The sequence below is a fragment of the Gallinula chloropus genome (assembly GCF_964237585.1).
Source record: "Gallinula chloropus genome assembly, chromosome: 2".
Classification (NCBI taxonomy): Eukaryota; Metazoa; Chordata; class Aves; order Gruiformes; family Rallidae; genus Gallinula; species Gallinula chloropus.
Window position 1 is genome coordinate 116908167 of NC_140086.1, and position 23286 is coordinate 116931452.

The 23286-nt window shown below is 43.8% G+C and overlaps 2 protein-coding genes across 2 annotated transcripts in view; one reads left to right on the plus strand and one right to left on the minus strand.

The window, feature by feature from the left end:
• Positions 1–5695: 5695 nt before the first annotated feature.
• Positions 5696–23286, minus strand: part of FYCO1 (FYVE and coiled-coil domain autophagy adaptor 1) — a 39200-nt gene continuing 21609 nt past the window's right edge. Inside the window, 6 exon segments of the mRNA XM_084279908.1 lie at positions 5696–5795; positions 6239–6348; positions 7543–7753; positions 9442–9554; positions 9556–9564; positions 12373–12424. Of these exon segments, the coding sequence (XP_084136034.1) occupies positions 5720–5795; positions 6239–6348; positions 7543–7753; positions 9442–9554; positions 9556–9564; positions 12373–12424 (571 nt within the window). The 3' untranslated portion in view covers positions 5696–5719.
• On the plus strand, positions 18151–19200 carry CXCR6 (C-X-C motif chemokine receptor 6; the record flags this gene model as incomplete). The annotated part of the gene is made up of 1 exon (XM_084260920.1): positions 18151–19200. One exon carries the CDS (start codon positions 18151–18153, stop codon positions 19198–19200), a length of 1050 nt encoding a protein of 349 aa, XP_084117046.1.

Here is a 23286-nt window from a genome sequence, read left to right on the forward strand (position 1 = left end):
GCGGAGCGGGGCCAGGCGGGTGTGGAGTGCCGTCCTTCCCACCCTCTCCGCCCCTTCCCCTACGCGGCCTGCAGCCCCGAGGCCCGCTGCTGGGCGCCGCGGCCGGGCGATGGGCGGAGGCGGGAGCCAGCCGGTGTTGGAAGCTGGCTGAGGGCGGGGGGCGCAGAGGGGGTTTGGCAGCATCTGAGGTTTTTTTGGGGGGTTGTTGGCTTTTCTTGAGCCTATCAGAAATAAAAGAGCCGACCCGCTGTTGGGGTGGTTCGCTCTGTTTGAATCTGGGCGAGTCCCCGGGGAACGGGAGTGCTGGCGGTCGGATGGAGGAGAGCAAAACACGTGGGAGCCTCTTAAAAGAGTAACGAAAGGCTAAGCGTGCACCTATATGCGAGCTCTGTAACCCCTACCTGTGTTCAGGAGCCCTGTTCTGCACTCAGATTTTTGCATTCAGTGTTACTGCCCCGCGTGCTGCAAACCTGAGCTGTTCTGGTTCCTATCGCTGTGGTTATCCTGCTGAAACCTAAAGCCTAGTGCAAAAACAAGTGATGCACTGCACAATTCCTGAGCATCCCAAGCTGATGCTCAGGTAGCTCCTGAGCTGTGCCACCTCCTGGCTCAGACTCAGTTATATACAGAGCATGACATGTGGTATGGAATATGGTCAGCCTGGGTCACGTGTCCAGGCTGTGTCACCTCCCAGCTTCTTGGATGCCCCAACTTTCTCGTTAGCTGGGCAGCATGAGGAACTGAAAAGTCCTTGATTCCTTGGCAACAACTAAACCATCAGTGTGCTACCAACAGTACTCTCTCCCTACAACCACACCACAGCGCTGTGGCAGCTCTAGGAAGAAAATCAGCTCTAGTCCTGCTGAAACCAGGACACTGGAGCTGTTTAAAATAGTGAAGCCTAAACACATTCTGTTGAGTGAATGCAAGCCTGGAACAACTTTCAGCATCATTAAAAAAGTCAAATGCACCTTTCTCAACATACACAGAGAGTGAGATGGAGCTTTGTGACCAGCCCAGCTCCCTGCAGGGGCATCTACCCTTGTGTCTGCGTAGGTGACCTTGTGTGACAGGAGGAAGGAGTCAGACCCATGCTAGTGCAAGTGGCTTCTGGCTGCCCACACCTTGTTTTCAGGAGTGAGGTACAGTCGCTGACAGGTGTATTGCAGGTCCCTTATCCTGTGGGCTGGGCTTCACTGGAGACTGGGCTTTGCTGGAGACTCTGTCCTAGCATAAAACCACTGAGTGTGGAGCGAGGGCTGGTGCTGCTGCTGAGGGGCGGGGATGGGAAGTATTAGACCTCCATCCCAGCAGGAAGAACCCGCTAGGAAACAGAAATAATGGATAAAAGAAGTGATGGGGCCTGTTGTCCTCCCAATGCCATTCCAATGGCCCCAGCAGCTCAGATGGGCCTGCACGTTTACCACATGCCCTGAGCCTGGGAGTATGGATGAAAAGCACAGAGGGGACGGGTGAAGATTGCCTGTGTGTCACTCTTTCCCTCCCACAGCCATGCAACAGGTGTACAGACCCGGCCAGGGCCTGGGGAACACCAGAAGGACAGCACCGTTCGGTGCCATGGATGCCAGTGGGTGCAACTGCCATCCTCGGCGCAGGTTTGTTTCTGCCTCCGAGGGGAAGCGGAGGTGGATGAGGGTGTTCCTTGGACTGTGCCCTCGCTGGGGGAGGCCCAGCTGCTTTGAGCCACCACGACTTGGTGAAATCTCCTCTAGCTTGGGGATGGCTCACTTAATACTTACTTGAGGATCTCTGCTGTTGCTGTTTCATTGTACAGACGCACTCTTTGTCCACCTGCACAACAGACTATTTTCTGCTCTCCTTATTTTGTAATTTTTTTTCCCTGCTTAGAAGTAAATCATACAAACAGCTGATTTATCGCCCAGACCAAGCTGTCTCTATGAGGCAGAAAAACGACACGCATTCTTAATGAGATAGAATTTTTTTTAATTCCTGAGGTTAAAAAAGGAAAGAAAACAAAAGCATCAAGAAACATTCCAGTACACAACCGTCTACACTTCTGTAGCTGTACAGATGCTGGTATACATAAATCTCTTTTTCCCCCATTCGGAGCATGAAGCTTGATGTCAAGGGGGTTTTGTGATTCTTTGGCAGTTAAGACCAAAAGATGCTTCTGAACAAGTTGCAATCTTGGTGATTGAGCATAATTAAAACTATAGTGCAATTCAATTAAAAAAAAAAAAGGAGCAAAGTCAGGCTTCTGTAGCTCTGCTATTCTGTGATGTGGTACACTCTCGTGCAATATATCTCTGTGATTTCTCATAAAGCAACACTGAGTAACGCTGAGTAAAGGAACACTGTCATTTTATTAAAGCAACTCTGCTCTTTCCTTCCCAGAAACCTCTGCATAACAAAAAATATTACCCTCCGTTGTCCAGAATGCAGGAAAAACATCCAGTGGCTTATGCTGACTGTGTGCTCTCTTTGTCCCACAAGCGTGACATCCCCTTCCATTTCCTTCACGATCAATTAAAGAAATTCTTTTCCTTTAATTGCGTTCCTGCAGATAATAAAAGGCTCAGGACGACAAATCACCTGAGCACGTGTAAGCAAACAGATTTACCAGTGTCTCTGGCACAGCTCACGTCAACAAGGGCTTTCTGAATGGAGGCATAAGGTGCCTGAATGAAATAACCTCTTGTACAAACCTGCGCGTGTGCTACGTCCGTCACTGGGTTGCCACGGCTCCCGAAATAAACCTCCTGGGACATTCGAACAAGAGGTTGGTACAAATGTCAGGTTCTTTACTGTCTTCTCTGCACAGCCTCAGAGGTGGGAAAGACTCCCTCTTCTAGGTGATGCGATGGGATTCCTGTTCTTGAACAGCTCCTTTGAACAGCCGCACTCCTGTCCACTTGTGGGGCATTAACAGGCTTGAGTGTTTCCTCCTTCGTAACATTTTCTCTGTCTTAAATACTCTCCTTGGTGAGAAGCAAAGCTTTTCATTTTTAAACTACAGGTTCTGGCTCCCACTCTTAGTCCTCTTTCAGGGAGCAAAAAAGCCATAAAACTACTCTCACGGGGCAGGAAAACCTGAAGAAAAGGTACCGTAAAGACTCAAATACTAAATAAAAACAATCCAGTGGTTTTATTCCCCTCCTCCCAAACATATGCTTCAGCCAGTCTCAGGACACAAAAAAACGTGTAGGGAAACATCTGGCTTGCTGGATGGAGCCAATTCTTTTAAGAATTACATAAAGAGTGGCTTCAAAATATTTGCCACAGGATGAAAAATGCAAAGTGCTGGGATGCTGCGAGGAAATTCAGAGCCAGGTCTGTCAGATCATTTTGAATGGAGATACTTTAAATGCTTCTGAGCAGAGTTGTGCTATTTTGGCCTAAGATACTTGACAGTGTCCCTTTACCTTACATTTGGCATTTTAAGAAGGATATCGTAGTAAGATTAGTATCCTAACTAAAACAACAGCAAAATGCTTTTAAAAAACCACACCTAAAAGCTTAAAGGAAAACTGCAGCAGCCTTCAGTAACATCTCAGTGAAATTGCATAGCATATGGTACACAGTACTCCATTTCTTAAGCAATAAATAATCTCTCCTTGCCTAATTAAATATAGAACATAGCTTCAACACTGAAATATGCCAGAATTCATGAACTCATCTGTGCGCCATTTATTGCCAACGTCAGTCTCACACCCGTCTCATTTTCATGTGCACAGCCAGGTAAGGGTCTGTCTGCATTCCCTCCCTCCTTTCCCTTGTTTACCTCCAAGGGGGTAAACCAGCTTGCAGTGGCCCCTCTGCCTGGCAGGGCCTGGGGAGCACACTGCCAATACTGGAGAGAGCTGTCTGAGGAGAAGGGAAAGCTACCTGTGAGCCAGGTGAGCCAGACACCTGAAATCCAGGTGCTCCATGAAAGGCAGTCAGAGTCTTTTTCAAGACCACTGTGTTTATATAGTGTTAACAACAGTATGAATGATGAGCAACCTTTAGCTTTATCTGCAGTAGTCTTTTCTTTCCGGTAATCGGAAATTTCTCTCTGCCCTAGCTGCTACCACCCAAATGTCCCACACTCGTGAGCTCCGTCTTTTAAACAACCAGCCTTTTGCTGAAGAAGGAGATCCCCTACGGGTAACGGGCTGGAACAGCAACAGAGAAACACCAGCTGGACTCTCCCAACTCCCGGCGCTAGTGAGCCGACCCTTCCAAATCCCTGCCCTTGTTTTTACAAGTTTCCCCCTGAGCTTTCTTTCCCCTCCTGAAAATCATCTGCTTCGGCTTGTGCTTGCCCTTTTTTCTTCCTCCTCCTCACGTTTTATTTTCTGTCTCCCACCATGACCCCTGCCCACCAGCTCCAGCTGTCACCAAGAGTCTACAGGGCTGCTGGCCGGCTGAGCTGGTCTGCTACCAAGTGCAGGGCTAAAGCCTTCCAAGTCCGAGCATTCCTTGAGAGAACAGTGGTATTAGAAATCAGACACACCTAAAATGATGATGAGGACTGGATGGGAGAAAGAACTTTACTCCTTCCTCTTGCCAAAATGTTTTGCTTGTCCATCAGAAGACTGGATTTTTTAAAGAGGAAAATGTGAGTTTGGATATTTTGACAAAAAGTTGAAATTCTGTATGGAAAGCAGAGGGTTTGCATGGAAATTTTCTATAAACAAGAGCAGAGTCTTCCTTGACAGGCAGTGTTTACAGCCAGCTCTGTCCCCAGATCTGAGATGGAAAGTTAGCAGTTGGCTAAGGAACCAGAAGGGCTAGGGGCAGAATCCACTAACACTGGGTGTAGACCTCATCAGGGTGTGCACGGGTTCGGTTTTGGATGGACGTTTGGAGACTGATTGAAGCACTATTGCCACCTTCCCCAGAGTCGAGAGGGAGACTGCTGACCTTGGAAACTGTGCTTTACTGTGAGTGCTGATGACTAAGGTGCTAAAGCAGGAAAAAGGGATGCTCCTCTTCCTAATGTCACACAGTGAGCAGTGCTTTACTCTACAAATGATACTCCGGGTTCTGCCACTGGAACTCACCGCAAGAGCTGGTTTCAGCCGACCAACTGACAGAGCACGGTGAGCAGAGGTGAAAGGGGTTGCTGCTTCGTCTTGTATTGTTTTGTAACTGGTATTCAATACCAAGGCATTTGTAAAAGCTGGGTAAGACTTACCAAATCTTACCCCCAAATGTAAAAAAACCCTGTTTTCTGTTTATAAAAGTTGGAAAAGATTAAAAACCCTACATGGATGTGAAGACCGAAGTATTGCATAGTTGCTGTTCTGACTGCAAATGTGTTAGTGCAGAACAGAAATGGCTGTGTTTATTCCTTAGTGGTCAAGAAAGATCCACATTTTTCTTCAAACTTCCTTTTGAAGGATATTTTTTGGAAGAAAAGTAATTAAATTTTCAGTAGAGAATTTCAGTTTGCACTTAGATACCCCCAGGCTTATTTTTCTCCCCACTGAAAAGAAAAATAAGATTTGGTTGGAACATTGTTTGACCTGTTAAATCAAAGAACATGGCTTTGGAGCAATCTGTACACAGTACAGAACCGTTAGTGTTGCTGGAAAGGCTTCCGTTTCTTAGTGTATACATGTTCTCTAAGTGCATCATAGCTATTGCATAGTTTCAAAGTCTCCAAACACAGTGGTAACCATATTGCTTACAGGTACATAAATAATAGCATTTCTTAAAAAAAAGTCATGAAAAGAACAGGGTATGTTCAAGGCTAGGGAAAATCACTTCCATCATAGATGACAGGTCGCTCAACAGTCAAGTGATAAAACACCCTTTTTGAGATAAACCTGTCAAGAAAAAAAAAATAGAGCAAGATGATCACGTCAGCTGAAGTCAGCTAGACAGGAAGCCTTAAAAGTGTATTCAAATCTTTTAGTTTATACTCAAGCAAAAAAAAAAAAAAGACTGGGGTTAAAAAGAAGCATGCCTGCGCAAGGGCTGTCAGGTCTGTTGTTAAAAAGATGGCAGTCCTCACTAAACTGCCTTGGAAATAGTCACAAATAACTTGCTTGCTTCTGTTTAACTTCTCAGAGGTTGAGAGAGAAGAGCAGATTTCTGCTTTCAGGGGGAACAAAAAACCCAAATAAGAACAAGAACCAAAACTCAGGCAAATGATCTTTGCACGAGCTGGGACCAGTTTCTCATGCTTGCTTCTGAATGGTGGAATAATGGTACATCCAACCAGTTCCACCACCCGTAAAACCAAGCTTATTTCACCTTTAACACTCACCTGGAGAATGTGTTGTCAAATATCAGTGTGTAGATTCCAGGGTTTCTGACTTTGACCTGTCCTCTGATAGTTTCCTTATGAGAGTTGCAGCGAGTCATAGGAATGAGGACCTGGAATTCAGTAAAAATCAAAACAAGACTTGCTATTTGCTTGAGAAACCGAAATTTGCCTTCAGAAAAATATTTAGGCTAGACCCATCTTGAAACTCCCAATGTGCAGATGTGCTTGCAAAACTATTTATTTGCACTGATCAGCAGTAAAACCTCACCCAAACTAAAGTCTCACAGTGAGACATCTGTTTTCCTTTGACAGCCTCTTCACAGCATTAAGCTACAGCTACAAATCTCTGCTTCACAGACAGAATCCAATCCTGATTTTTTTACTGTTAATCCACGCCAGTTTACTAACATCAGCAGCACTATAACACATCTATACCAACATATGCAAGAGAAGGACTTAGCTAAATGTATTTTCTTAATATATGCTTTTTAATACTCCCAGTATTATAAAATAAGCTTTCTCAGCATATGTTAATTATTTAAGTTGACAGCAAAACTGTGAGTGACCATCTATCTTGCTGCAAAACCTCTGCACAGAAGACCATCCTTGATGTAGATCAAGGATGACCCTATAAACTCCAAATGTATATCAAATAGATATGTCAAGACAAAAGCAACATCCACTCTTCAGTTGAAGAAAAAAAGGAGATTTTACAGGGAGTTAGTTATCCCAGAGTGAATTGGGTTAAACCAGCAGCTGCCTCGTCTTCATTTACACTTTGCAGTGAGTAACATGGATTCACTTAACCCACAATCCTCATGAAATAGGATTTCTATCCTCAGCACACAGAAAATGTGGTACTTTGGGCACCTCCAATGTGATTTTGCCCACTGTCAAGGCGCTGAAATATGTGCTCCACTGTAAGAAGTACAGGTGCTCCCTGTTTAAGAGCCTGGGAAGATCAGCCCAATACAGTTTACAAATGAACTAATATTGAGGAGGGGAAAAATATAAGCACTTTGCAGTCTTGGACTTTTATATTCACTTAATAACAGTGAATGATTTTCAGATGCAATGAATAAAAACTACAGTGCTTTTCAACTCAACTTTTGCAGGGAACATTAAATAGTCAAAGAAGTGGCTCTGCCTTCCACTGAACTGCAGCTTAACTGGAGAAACAAGTCCTTAAAGGAACAGGAACTAATATTCTTGTGGAGAGCTTCCAGCTACATTTGCTGATTGCACTAGGTGGCTGATTGCAGCAGACTACAGTCTCTAAGGTAGTAAGGAAGCAAAGGCCTTACTTTGCACTGATCCAGTGGTGTGTCTTCAGATTCTTGGTAGACAACGCTGAAGGATATGCTTTTAGGCTCTGAGGAAAAGATCCAGCTAATTGTTAGCCCCATCTCTGTAACGGTGATGGGAATGATGCTGTAGGTGCTGGACTTAATGAACAGCTCTCTGTTGCTTTCTCCAAAATCTAAGATCTCTTCCACTGTCAGGGGTAATTTGATCCTGCAAGGGAGAACAATAGAGTTACTTGAAGAGAACCCAACTCTGACAAACAATAATCATTGCTTTTTATTTTCCATTCCTCTATTTGAGGCAGACTCCACAAGATACAGGAAAATTCCACCTTGGATGAAGGCAAGAACCACCAAAAAGATGGCTGATATCAAGCACTTTCACTGCTCTGGCACATGTAGAGATTATTTACTTTTTCATGTCATTTCAACTGGAAAAACTTAGTGCTGGAATAGTTTTAAAGTCACTATGCTAAAGAATGTGCTGCCCTCTACTGTTCTTCTTAAAGAAAAAAATTAAACCCCAGTCAGCTCATTTATTCACCTTTCTAGGTATCGTTTCTATAAGAAATATGGATCAGGAATACAGAGGAGACAGATGGATGGAATAGGAACAGCAGCTGTCTGGATTCTCTGAAGCACCCAATGCTACAGCTACAGCTTGGTCTGTTTTACCCAAGCAAGCTGTACAAAAGCTGGCTCAAAGTACTTCCAATTAAAAAGAAAGTTCTTAGCACCTAGATGATCCCGAGTTCTAAAGCATCATACTGGCTTGCTTCAAGCTGGTATCTGTTTCAGACTACAAACAGTGAGGCCCTTAAACAGGGGAATGCTGCTTGCTTTCTTCAGGGCAAACCTGTAACTTCAAAGAGTGGATCTCACCTACATATCCCTAACTAAAACTAATCTAATATATCACTCTTTGGGCCACATAAGTTGTTTCCAAATCAAGGAGCTCACAGTAAATCACGGTACTGGGATCTGTTTGTCATCAGCTATCAAAAATCAGCACATTTACCAGAAGATATCACACAAGTCACCATGATGATTTGCTGTTTTAGAGTAAGGAGTTCACTCTTCAACCATGGCTATGTGGTGGTTAGGGATCACAGATGATTTATTACAACTCTCGTACTCTGGCCAGAGAGGAAGCTTTATGTTAAATTTTGCATATCTTGTTACTTTTTCTTCTTAGCTGAAGTACCTGCTGGGGTGTCTCAAGTGATCTTTGATTGTAATAACTTAATGACCACTCTTGGTCTTGCCCTAAAGCCCAGCTATGATTTTAGTTACTGCTTCATTTCTCTGGTTCTCTGAGCAGCAGCAGCAAGGTTGAAAAATTGACTGATTTGTCTCCCTGCAATCAAAAGTTTAAAACCTTCCCCATAATTAAGTCAAAATTTCAAAGCTAGGCTTAAGGGGAGAATAAGTAAAGTGGAATTTTTCTGCTGAAGCCACCAATAAATAGATAGATGCTCCATGAGGCCATGAATTCCCTCCCTGCGAAGGTCTGACTAGCACAGCACTCCCTGCCTTTCCCTTTCCATTTCTTGTAGTGGACACCAGAACCTCACAGCTTTCTAAGCCCCCTGCCTGTTCACCGCTCCTCCTGCAGGAAGAACAGGAAGGAGGGTTTTCTGATGTCATGTGGACCCAAATCTTTCCTTCTTATTTCCCACCTTGTACTAAAATTTTTGCTGGACTGAAGAGAGAGGACCTGGCTCGTTGCTGCTGTTCTATGTAGTTGAGTTACACTCTGCTCTTCTTCAGATCAAATTCTATTGTGAGACACAGGCTCTCAGCATTTCCAGGAGCCTGCAAGACTTGTGCTCACACAGCTGATACCTGAGCTCAGCCTCTATTCTTTCAGCCTGGTAGCAACAAAACTGTTCTGCTTACATGATTTCTCCTGACTTCAACAAGCATATCTCAGCATCCTGTGCGACTTGCCACTCCTCTGATTCATCACAGGTTGAAGATGTGCTGTTTCTAGGAAAAGGAAAAAAGGAGAGGCATTATTCTCTGAGTGATAATTATGTGGATAAATACCATCTGCATGCCGATGCCTGCCTAAACCAGAAACATTTTGATAGTCACTATGCCATATTCTAGGATTTTTCTTTTGCCATTCCAGTCACAAAATTGCTGGGCAAAACTGCAGCCCCATTCTGCACAAATGTAAAACTGTTCCTCTCCTCATTTAATCTCCTAAGAGGAATCCATATGTCCAGAACATCTCTTCAACAGCCTTAAGATAAATTCTCTATCGAGATGCTGCCAGGTTTTAAAGATTCCCTGGCAGGTAAAAATCTTGACGGAGGGCAGATGCAAGTGAAAGGGTCTGGACTTGTACCTTAAAGCTTGCACAGGGATATGACATTTGCCCAGGATTTAATCTGTGACATTTAGTATGTGTTACAAAACATACAAAACATACAATATCCAGTCCCTTCCTCTGACAGTGGTACACAGAACATATTTTATTGTTGTACAATCACTACCTTGTATCTTCTCATACAAGAAATACTGGATGATTCAAACAGGAATACACCAAAGCAGCTGTTAGAGGATGGCAAAGCAGGCTGCCTCCTCCCCACTGATGTGTCCAGGAGAGCAGAGGAAGTAGATGGAAGAATCCACCACCCACTCCTTACCTCAAAGAGTGTACATGCTCTCAGTGAGTGCTGCAGTGGCACCAGCTATTAATTACAGTGCTGGGATACAGAGAAGAGAATGAGTTTGATAGTCAGTAAACAAATGCTGATAAGTTTGCAAGTTAGTTAGAGCTTCTCTAACTGATACCTAACTTTGTTTCTCTGCATCTCAGCAGGTTGGTAACTGAGACCATTAGGCTGTTATTCCCAGAGAAATGCCAAGGATTCTTACACACAGGGAACCAACTGGTTGGTTCCTTCCAAAAACTAGTGGAATTTAATAAAATGTACTATCACTTACATGGGCTCCTGAACTGGCAGGTGTAACCATGCAGCAAGAACTGTAGATCAGTTTTCAAAAGCAATGCACAGGTTAGCCTCTTATTTTAAATCCTAAGGGACCCTGCTCTACAAGCAGTAATGCTGAGTCAGAGAAAACATTTCCACAATGTGACAGCACATGCAACCATGTGTGAGTTTAGTGGGGTGATTCTGTTGGTTTGGAACAGGAAGAATTCACTGTTATGACTGCAAATTACACTGCACCCACTGTCTACACATTTCCTGAACTCATGAAGCACTGTTATCTGTGGGATTCATGTTCTCTTATTCCCGTAGCCTCTTGGGTAACTGTTGACTTCTTCAGAGTAGTATCACTGCTGCTAAACCCCTAAGAAGAGAGCTGTGACCTGTAGGGAAGGCTCAAACCTGTGACTAAGTGCCAAAGCCTGAGCTATAACCAAATAGCACCTCCTGCCTGAAATGGAGAAATGACAGTACATGTTAGTCAAGGGTTAATACAACATCTATGCAAATACTTAGCAAGCAATACAAATAATTTCATTGCTATCTACCTTTATACAGCTAGGCAAGAAAGCTGATTCTGAAAAAAAAAACACCCTAGAAAACTAAACTATAGTTTGTAAACCTACGTGTATATTTTGTTTGCACAGTGGGAACAGTGAGAGACTTCATGCTGTGATCCACAGAAGTCTCCCTTCCCACCGTGACAGTTACACAGCTTTAATTTCACAGCCTTGAATTCATAGGGACCAAGCAAACTCTAGGCTTCCCAGAAGTGTCAAACTCCCTGATTTAATATGCAGTGACATCAGAGTTCCTTATTTAATCTAGTAATTTCACCTCTATTTTGGGATCCTGAAACACAAATTAAATCCCAGGACCAAAGCATTTTTCATGTTCTCCTCTAAGGTAAGGTGATTTGCCTTATTCCTGCTGCTGCAGCCTAGCACACAGCTAGGTGGTTAGCTTGCCACTTGGCTGCTTCAAGCACTAGATTTGCTGCACCTACTCACTATAGATGAAGGGAACACTAAGTCTCCTACTTTTTCTCTTAATCATAAATCACATCCTCCTCCTCTGTATGATATCCCATTGAGTCCATCAGTCTAAAGTGAGGTCTGGTAGCCTGTGTGGAAAATACAAGAAGCAGTCTCATAATTTAACTGGAGCTCTTGTCCATCAGACAGAAGAATTTATTCTTGCATGACCTATTCACATTAGGTGGCAGCATTAAGGGTGTTCCTGCGGCTTGCAGGGTCCCCAGTTTATGGACACACAGTCTCTGGTGCATCTATTGAAATCCAGACTGTTTCTCTTCTTTTTCTTTTAAAAGTGAGATGAAGTGGGGCTGAAAAGCAAGAAATGAAGCATGGAAAAAGATACTACAGCAAGAAGAGAACAGCTCTGGTTCAACAGATACTTCAAACATAGATTATTGGAGGCTGGTGGAGCCTTTTGAAGTATTACTTCACACTTGTCCTGTTCTTATGCTCTTCCTCAGGCATCTGCTGTTGGCTACTGTCCCTCAGCTGGATGGTTTGGTGCAGCATGCCTATTCTTACATAGTGAAGGCATTTCTTAAAAATGGCACTAAAAATACCGTGACTAAGACCAGAGAGGGCTTTCGAAGTTAAGAAGTCCCTTTCAGAATTAAAACCTGAGGCAGGCTGTTTCAACTCTGCCCTCAACCATTTTCTGTTTTCATAAACACCCAAGCTGTGGCTGCTGCAGCAACACGTCTGAGGTATCTGCTTCATGTGGCTGAGCAGTGAAACCCCATAAGCCATCTGCCTACCAGCAGTGCAATGATTTCCGGAGAGATTTTAGTCATCAAGAGCTTCCCCCAAACTGTTGAGGGCCAGAAACCTGAAACTGAGTGGAGTCTGTGCGGAGCCCCTAACAGCTCCTTAGCCCAGCAAGCACCTCTGCAAATGTCAACTATGCCAGGAAACAATCGAAGGTGCTGTGCTGTAGTCCACCACCAATTCCATTGGCCTGCTGTTACCTAGCAGGTCAGATCCATCTCAGGCTCCCTAAGTTAGTTACCAGCCTTCCCCTCTAATCCAACAAAGAGAAAGAAAAATAAGAGAGAAGATGGTGATCAGAAACAAGGATTCACAGACAGCCCTTAACATGGGCATGATTTGAGATGGAGTGTGGGGGATACGGATTGCGTATGGGTGGAAAGGGGATGGCAGGGTCACCGGCAAACCCTGACATATGTAGGGATGGGACAGCATCACACAGGCAGCCGATGAAAACAAAATGGATGGACATGAAGATCCACCACTATGTGCTGCAGGTGACCTACATACACAAATCCCAACCATTTCTCAAAAAAAAAAACCCAAAACAAAACCAAAACAACCCAAACCAAAAAACCCCATCCTGTATGAGAACACCACCACCCCCCCTACAAAACTCAAAAGGACTCCCCTGCCTTAAAATTGATTACAGTCTCTCTGTAAGAGCAGAGGCAACTGGTGCATAGAGAAAGCAAGATAAGGAAACAATCATGACCAAGGGATATTTCTGTGCTCCAAGTCACAACATGCAAAATCCTCTGAGATTCCTTTTAGTACTGTGATATGGAAGAAGTGTGGCAAAGCCTCTGAGATGAAGACAAATTTCAGCCATCAGCCAAATGCTGCATTTGCAAGAGGTTCAGATAATAGGTTTCAGAAAAGCAATTGAGGATTACCAGGGTGCTTTCAAGTCCCATCCCCAGCAGGAGGCAGCAAACAGATGACTAGCGGAGTCAACACCAGCAATACAGGCAAGCTGATGCCCCCAAAATCCCCAATGCTGTACACTCTGTAGGTTACCAAGATTACAGCCAGCTCTATGGGTAATCCTAGCTGTTCCTCAGTTGTGAGGTATTTGCTCCCAAAAACGAGCTGCTTTTTTCTTAGATGGCTTTCCATTTTCTCCTTGTGAAGTTCTTTAGAGGCTATTACAGGGAAACCGAGGTAGAATTACTGGAGAGGTATAGCGGAGGCAGTTTCTGGCTTGGGTTTACACCACTACTCACCAGTGGCCACAGTCCCTTTCAGCAGCACTGCTGCCCAGCCCTCAACACCCAGACTGTACCTGTGCAGTGGCTGCTCCATCCCAGAACCTGCAGGCTCCCTGAAGCTGGTGCCATTTCTGCTTGCAGCGGGCTTCACAACTATACAATTGAAGGTTCCCGAGGCTGACCCATCCAGGAGTAACAGCTACTCTCTCAGCCCTTTTCCTGAGATAAAACTCACACAGCCCACCTCTATTTTTGCCATAATTCTTAGGTTACAGTGTTAATTCAGTCATGCTGTAGTGGGCAGGCAAACCAAGGAGGGCTGTCCATGCTTACAGACCTACAGGCATGCAGCATGCAGACACACAGAGCAGCAGCTCTCACCATTCCCATGGAGATGGACAGGGCTCCTCGGAGCAGGCCAGCCATCAAAAGATATTGCATCAACAGTTTATTAAACAAAGGTGGAAACAAGTCAAATTAGTTAGGTTAGCAAGCTGAAATAAAATACCTCTGAGTTTCTTTTGATCTCAACTGACCTCTTCTCCCTAGTGACAACTGATAGGGCAAGAGGAAATGGTGTCAAGTTGCTCCAGAGGAGATTTAGGTTGGATGTTAGGAAATACTTCTTCACAGGGAGGGTTGTTAGGCATTGGAGCAGGTTGCCCAGGGACATGGTGGAGTCGCCAACCCTGGAGGTATTTAAAAGACAATTAGATGCGGTGCTGAGGGAGGTGGTTTAGTGGTGCTTGGCAGGTTAGGGTGATGGTTGGAATCGATGATCTGAAAGACAATTCTATGATTCTATAAAGGGTCAGATGCTGCTGATACTGCACTCCTCTTTGGTAAAGAATTCAAAGTTGGACAGAGGTGATTCCAGGGTACCTCGTGTATGGATAAGGGCAAGTGGATGTCAGGAAGATGTTTAGGATGTTCCCTAAACCTTCAAGAGCGTCCTCAGAACTATTTCACTCCCAGATCATGTAAACATTTTTTAAAAATCAATTTGATTCGGGACATTTCAGATGAAGGGCCCCTTGGAACGAGGTCACGAGACCAAAGCTTGTTCATACTATCTTGTCTGTAGTAGTATCATGATTAGACTTGATCCTAGAGAACATATAATCTTGCTTTGACCCACAACTCTGAAAGTGTGAAGAGCTGGGAGGCAGCAGCGCCGGCTTCAGCACTGACAACGCAAAACACTGCTTTCACATTTGCTTTGAAAGGTGAGACACAACTGCGTTCCCCTGAGACATCATGAAGTAAGTGACTGTCTTCTGGACTTCTTGTAAATAGCTAGATAGTTTAAAAACAAAAAAAAAAACCCAACCCAAAAAACAAAAAAAAAAAAACCCAAAAGCTTTACATTTTAGAAATAATCAAGCTTGAAAGATTGTGTTAGTATCAGACATATCCTCAATCCTGACACGCAAGGTTTAAGAGAAGAAGCAGGGTTTTATTCAGACTGCTGAAGATACTGGGTTTGCTTTTTACACTTGCTAGTTTTGTAAAGTTCTTTAGACAAATTTTTTTGATATCTGGAACTCAGATGGTGTATGTTGCTTATATGCCATTTATGCTCTAGAATCTGTTTTTCCAACTAGTATGTGTTTGAAAACTTCTCATCTCCTCCAAAACACCTTTTCTGATTACAGTCTCACAACCCTTTTGTAATGAAATCGGTTCATTTCTAAGCAAGGTGTATCACACAGTGCTGATGAGCAGTATTTCCTTTTTTTCTGTTTACAGCCTGTCCTTACCTTCATGCCGAAGTATGCTATTGATTATTACATGCTAAAATTCCTTTTCTTCAGATTTATTTTTAATAAAGTGTTGATCTATATTGGATTTTCTGTTTGGAACCCTGAGACAGTAGAAATTAACAACTGGCAAGATCGTTATTACTGCTTCTTACACCCTGTTTTTTCAGCTGATCAGCACAACAGAAATTAGACCCTGGAGACCAAACAGGGGGAAGACCCCTGCAATACGGAGACTACCGGCTCCCATGATATCCAATTCCTAGAGTGTTGGAAATGATAAGTAGCCTTCTTCTGGAAACAGGGGAATCTATGCTGGGCAAACCAGAATAGCTTGTTCTGACTCTCCATTACTTGCTTGCATTTCCATTCATTAATTTGAGCATTAATTTTAACAGAACTGGACCTCAAAGCAAATCATCTATTAACACACTGGATGTTGCATGGCTCTCTCACCTTTCTATCCATGCTGCTGTTCCTACCCAACTTAAGCTTCAATTAATTTTTAAAATATTTTCAGAACCTAAAGTCAGTCCATACAGTAACATTTCCCTGTAAATAAACTCATCCTGCTTGCTATTCTCCCGATGAGGGAATTTTATTCCTCCTCCCTCCCCTAACAGAACGCTTTCCCACTGTCTCAACTCAGGCAAGAAGATTACTACTGCTCTTTCCTTTCAGGGAAGCTGAATACCTCCGTGAACGACTAGTGTGACAAGGTGCAACAACTGAAGTCTGAGACAGCTACAATGTGGATTCTAACTTAGATGCATGAGTAACAGGCTGGATGTTTTAAGAGCTTCTGGCTAAGAGAATATCAGGTAACATAATAACAACCCATGATGAGCAAATGAAACTGTTTTAATGGAAATTGCTGTGCTTTCTTTCTCTTAAAAGTTGACATCCACTGTGGTTTTGGGGGGGGTGAGAGGGGTAAGGGGCAGAGAGAAAAAAGCAGAGACTGTTTTGTGTTTTAGTGGAGTGGAAAGGCTGGTCTGCAGAAAGTAAGGATCCCTCCCTAAGGATGCACTCCCTTGCAGTGCATTTTCATTAGCAAAGACTGAAAATATTTGGCAGAGGTGGTCAGCTGATCCAGAAACTGTTCAGCATCATAATACAGGATCAGCCTCTGAGGAAGAGCTTTCTTGGACAATGCTGAGCTGTAACTTCAGCTTGTCTGGAACACAACAGTTGTGTTAAATTGTGCTTTAGCAGCTCTTTCTCAGCTCCTTTTTGCTGTCTAGCATAATAATAAAAAAGGAGAAAAAAGGGGGGGAAAAAAAGGCTAGAAATTTGTTTGCCTTTTTTTTTTTTTTTGTAGTTTTCCCCAGAGGGTTTGGTAATCAGTCAGGCAACTGAGACTCATTTCTCCTGCTGTCAAACAAAGAAGGAACTTAAATGGCTATATTCAAATAGGAGAAAGAAGAAAGAAAACTTAAGACCTTTACAATCACAGGAAAATAACACCAGAATAAATTTTTGGAGCATAAATTGAAAGGTCGCCTTCAAGGACTCCAATTAATTCTTCCCTGTTTGATGGTATCAGTCACCTCACCTCCTTCCTAAAATATTATCTGTAAATTCTGAGTTTAGGAGACCAGCTAAAGTCTGAGAAGTGTAATTTGTTTCAGTTCAGAGGAAAACACCTTCCCTTTACAAGAAAGCAGAAAGAAACGCAGTACAAGGCAGTGTTTTCATCTGTTTCAGTATGCCTTGCCTTGATGTTGCTGAGTGTAACTTACTTCAGCAGGTCATCTTCATGCCACGCTTGGCTTTCATCTGAACTGAGAAGTATCGTATAAAGAAGCAGTAACTTTTCAAAGGGGCAACTAACAGACCTCACTGGTTCTGCTTCTGGGTTCCGTGGAAACAGCTTCTTCATGTAATGTTAAATCGACTGCATGTCATAAGGCACACTGGTGATGCCTTACTGCCAATCTAAATGCTTCAGAGGTGAATTCTGCTGATCTTCCGCTGAGTAGTATCTTGTAGCACTATTAGTCCCACAGACACATGCTCTTCATAGCACAAGAGGGAAGGTATTTATCCTTAGGCTGAATCTTTGAAAACCCTATTAACTTGTCTCACAAAAGACTTCATTTACAAGGTAAACAGCTTGCAAGTCTGTCTGTTGTTACTCTGATGTGCTGACACAGCCTTGGAGAGCAGATACACTCCATAAGCCCTGGAGAGGGGGTGAGATGGAGTGGGGTTGGCAGAGAAGTGATCAAAATGTTTGAAACAGATCAAATAAAATCAAACGGGGAAGAGACATTAATGAAACTCCTCTGTGTTTCCATTAAGTCATTTGAGCAGGGGAAAGGAAGATGAGGTGATGAGCTGACTATCCTCTGAACAACGAGCTAAGGCTGAACCACAAGCTTTAAAGCGCTCACTCACTGAGACTTGAACCCTACTTTTTGAGACAGGTCCAATCCAAGGCGAACTCCTCTGACGCTCATAGCCTGCAACCTGAGCCTAAAGGCTGAAATGGGCAAACAAATTCTGTTTCTCTCACGGGCTCCTCCAGAACCCCTCGATCCAAACACTAAACCACTCATGTCTTTGAAAGCTTAATCCCTACTCTGTTTTCAGAAGCCTCTGGAATTGTCTTGTTTATCTTTTGAGTTGCCCTCAGTGCAAATCTGGTAACAGATAAGCTGTTTAAATCCACCGGGTGTTGTGATTAGGTCGTGACTGTCAAGGCAAATCTCTTTAGGGCTGTTTTTGCTTTTCTCTGTCGAGTCCTGGATGTTCTACTACAGATCTTATCTGTTAGCATGTAGGATTTTGTCTGTCTCCTGGATGCATTAGGATTTAATTGTAAATAATCTCAATGTGTCTCCTTACAGGCTCCCTTTAAACAGAAGGCAACATGGCAACTACAGATGCTGATGACTATTATTATAACTTACCCTATTATTATAACCTTTCCATCACTGATTCCGAGGAGAATGGAGTTAAGAATTTTCACACTTTTATGAAAGTCTTCTTGCCCTGTATATACTCCTTTGTTTTCACCATTGGGCTAATAGGAAACACGCTGGTCTTTGTCATTCTAGTTTTCTGTGAGAAACAGAAGACGCTGGCAGATATATTTTTGCTGAACTTGGCTATAGCTGACTGGGTTTTCCTATGGACACTGCCATTCTGGGCACATTCTGTTGCCAAGGAGTGGACTTTTGGCACCGTGGCATGTCGCATTATACGGGGCTTGTACATCCTGAACCTGTACACCTCAATGTTAACTCTAACCTCTATCGCCTTTGACCGTCTTATTGCTATTACTTTTGCCACCAAAGCATATATGTTTCAAACCAAGAGAGTGACATTGGGCAAGTTAATGTGTGTCATTAACTGGGTGATCTCACTAGCATTTGCGGCACCACAGTTTATTTTTAGTGATGTGATTAGTTTTGATAAGACAATATGTCTCGAAAAATACCCAAATGATAGCACAGAACTGTTGGTTGAAGTGATCCAAGTGACCCTGGGCTATTTTGTTCCCATGCTAGCCATGATCATCTGCTACTCACTAATTATTAGAACCTTATTGCATGCCAGGAGTTTTCAAAAGAACAAATCTCTCAAAAAAATATTTTCTGTGGTTGCCATCTTTATTCTTACTCAGTCACCCTATACTTTCTTGAGACTGATAAAGACAGTGGACTGGAGCGTTAACTTAAACAGCAGCTTTGAATGTGCCATCATTGTAACAGAAGCTCTTGCTTATTTCCGTGGCTGTCTTAACCCCATTCTCTATGTCTTCATGGGGGTGAGATTCAAGAGGAACTTACAGAAAATTATGAAAAACTCAAGATGCATTATATGCCAAGTTATGACTCAACGTATGCAAATCACTGAAGAGGAAGGCTCTAAAACTTTTACTGCATCAAATAATGCAACGAGCATGCACCCCCTATGAAACTGTCCGAGCACCTGGCGAATATTCACAGCTTCTTCATTGTTATTTTTTTTTAAATACTGAGATGGGTAGCCTACATGAAAGAGGAGAATAACGACACTGTGATTGGCTTTAGGCCAACCTATCTAAATTATGATACATCAGTGTTTCCCGCTTTTCCTAGTCAGAGATGATCCCAAGATAAAGCTGTGTCGCAGTTTTGTGCAGCTGGGTGCTGGGAGAGAATGGGGGCTGCAGAAAATGGCTGCTGTGAGAAGCAGCCAGAAGCTCCCTGTAGGCCCCAAAGTGTAAACATCGTCCGTTTCAAGGGTAAAGCTGCTGCTGACCAGGGCCGAGCCAATCGGCGATGGTCACAGCACCTCTGGGAATCACATATAGGAGAAAAAAAAATGCAAGGAGCTGCATTTTACCACCAGAGAAGGGAGTGAGAAGATGTAACAAGCTGTGCAGACACCAAGGCCTGGGAGGGGCGTGGAGGAGTTGCCCCAGGTGTCAGAGAAAGATGCCCCTGCAGCACATGGAGAAACCCATGGTGGAGTGGGTGTCCCCCAGCAGCCCATGGAAAAGGCCGAGACCCCACTTGCAGCCTATGGAGGGGCTCCACGCTGGATGAAGCAGGTGGAGACATAGAGAAGATGCTGTGACCCTATGATTGAGCAAGCCCCTGCCAGCACTTGCAGCCCATGGAGAGAGAGAGAGACACAGAGCTGAGCAAGAGAAAGGTTTGTGCTGGAACAGGTTTGCTGGCGGGAGGCTGGTGACCCTGTGGAGGACTGGGACTGAGAGACATTGTGATTTTTTACTGCCCACCATAGCAGTGACCCACGGTCACTTTTCCCTGTGGGAAAAGACTCACGTTGGAGAAGTTCGTGGAGGACTGTCTCCTGTGGGTGGGACCCCACAGTGCAGCAGTGTGTGTGTGTGTGTGTGTGTAATGAATGGCCCCCCACCCCCAGCCAAGAAGGAAACCAACTTGCAAGGAACTGACTGAAGCCCCCATTTTCCCAGTCCCTGCCCCTCCCTGTGCCACAATGGTGGGGGGGAAGAAGGGAGTGAAATCATGACTAGAGTGAAGTCTGCTAAGAAGGGAGTTGGGGGGGAGAGGTAGAGGTGTTTTAAGACCTGGAAATGGTAAACAGCTCATGAAGAAGTGACCGAGAACCCCACTTCCCCAATCCCTACCCTGCCCTGTGCCACAGCGGGAGGGAAGAAGGGAGTAAAATCCTGACTAAAGTCTGCTAAGAATGGAGGGGTGGGGGAAGGTGCTTTAAGATCTGGTCGCATTGTTTTAGGATCTGGTTGCGCTCCTCGCTATCCGAATCTGGTTTAACTGTGTGTGTAGTGTAGTGTCATAAATTAGTTTTCTTTCCTTCACTCTGTGTTGAGTCTGTTTTGCTCATGTTGTTGATGACAGGATGATCTCTTCCTGTCCTTACCTTGACTTCTAAGCCTCTCAAAATATATTTTCCCCCCTGCCCAACTAAAAAGGGGAGTGATAGATTGACTTTGGTGGGCATCTGACCTCCAGCCAGTCCTAAACCACCACAAACTGGTAAGAGTTAACTGTGCAGAAGATCTTCAAAACATGTAAGAAGCAATGAGATAAAACTCCCTTCTTCAGGACATAAAGCTAACCTGGACTTCATGACTCCAGCCCCTCTGGAGACATCCACCAAACCTCTGGCCTGCTGGTTTTCCATGAAAGGTGTTTGTTAACAAAAACATTTATGAGTTTTGCTTCAAAGATATTAAAGAGTTTAGTTCAGCTCATTCATTTAATGAGAATTCCTGGATTTAAAACATACACATTTCAATCTTCATGGTGGGTCTTGTGTGGTTGGGGGTTTTTGTGGGTTTTTTAAATTTTTCTATTTGGGAAAGGTCTCTACACACAATCCTTTAGCATTCACCTAAAATTGCTGTAATACAGCAGTATTTTCATTTGCCTTCTATCTAATAAAAGGTTTGTGGTCTGAGTTTCCCATACACATCATTGTGTCTTTCTCTGATAACAGAGCTCGTGTTGCCAGATTATTAGACTCCCTGTCAACAGATGGAATATCACACGAAGCATAGCCACAAAAACTTGATCAGTGCTTACTCTGACACACAAACTCTCACACCATAATTCTCACACATCTTTTGCACCGTGACATCTTTCCAGTCTGCTTTTCCTGGCATCCCCTTGACACCCTGGTTGCTTTGCCATGAAACTCTGGATTCCTCAGTTGTTTTCCTCCCTTGTTCCTGCAGTCCCTCCTTTCCACCTCTGGTCTTATTACTTCACAGTGGGAGGCAAAAACGTGCCCAGGGGCAGCACAGACTGGGGCAGAAAGGATGCAAAATCTCTTGCAGAGAGTAGCAGAACAGGGGTGGAAACTGGACTACAGAAAAGAAAGAAAGGATGTTGGAGAGGAGTGGAGGGAGGGCTTTATGCAGCTGTGGGCTGCCTATGATAAATAAAGACAGGGCTGGGTCTGGCCCAAAGGTTGAATGTCCTTGCATGACTGCTCTGAAATACCAGATTTAACCTGTTTCAAACCACTCTGGCAATAACTCCACTCACTTTGGATATTCCTTTTCTCCACATTACCACTGAATCCTTCCTACCAGATCACTGCAGCTCAGAAATACAGCTGGCCTGTATTGGCACCACTGTGTCCATGTCACCTTTTTCACCTCTGAAACAGCTGCTTAGGCAATTCTTCCCTTACTACACAATCTCCTTTCTCTCCTAATGAAATGGTGCAATATCCTTAAAAATAAAACTAGAAGGAACGTGCTGTGCCTTCATGTTGGTGTGACAAGCAAAGCTGCTATCCCAACACACAGCTACAAGGGAGGCTTTGCTAGCAGGGGGTGTCGAGAGGTGCTCCTGTCCCCCATCGCTCCTCCCCCAAGCTGGTTTTGTGCAGGGCAGCAAATGCTTCAGACCTCCTGCAGCTGCTGGTTTTAGCTATGCTGGTACACTGACATGAGCTGTAATGAGGTCAGGAAACAGTGTTATGAGACATTAAGAAAAAAAGAAGACAAAACAAAGCAACCATCCTGTAGACAAGGCCAAGATGTCCTTTGATACTGAAAGCAGTATCAAAAGGTGTGAACAAATTCTTTGTTTCCATACCAGGGTAGTGGTTTGGTGTGGGTTTTTTTTTAAATTTAATTTCATTAATTTTTTTTTTATTTTTTAAACACTTCTGCTGTCTATGAACTTGCTTCTGCTGCTGTAACATTTATAGCAGGCATGTAATTTCTATGAAATATTAAAACAGAAATACAGTACCCTGGGGACTTTGACCCACTGCTATGCAATATTCTGACCTTTGTGCTAAGCAGTCTACAAACATGAATGCTTTTATTTCTAAAGTTTAAAAACACAATGTTTCCAAAGAGAACCCATGAGCCTTGAAGTTGCACATTTTGCCTCGGCTTCTCACATTAGAATTTCAATCAGATTGTTCCAAACTCACAGAACAGACCTGAAAGCATGAAACAACCGCTGCTTAATCCTAACCGTAATGAAAGAGCTCTTTCAAGGTCAGAGCTGTGTTGGTACCACATCCATCTTACCTTGCCACACCCCTGTGCAGCTCATAACCAAGATAAGTTTTATTTTGTTCTGAGCTGTACCAATAAAGGCAGTGTCTCAAAAGGCTGATGTTACAAAGTAATGCTGTTGTAGTCATTCCACCCCCCTTCAAGGAAGAAAAAAACCCTACAGGGGTAGAGTTAAGTAAAGAGAACAAGTGAAAAAACATAGTAACAGTCCCACAAAGGGACAAGTAGAAAAGAAAATGTGCTTTAAGAGACTTCACTGCTTCCAGTGGTAGCTCCCATTTCCTGTCCAGCAAGGACTGACACCCAGAGTAAAGTAAGGCCAGTATGAAAACCTCATCCAGACACTCAAAGTCAGGCCACAAGAAACTCCGTCAACATAGCATGCCTATTGCAGATCTCTATTTGGACCAGCCAGCATCCCTTCTCTTCCCTTTCTTGGCTACTTTTCTCCCTCTGTTTTAGAACTGCACCAACTACTTCAAATCGTGGGCAAAAAATAAATAGCTGGGACTATTTCCAGCAGAATCC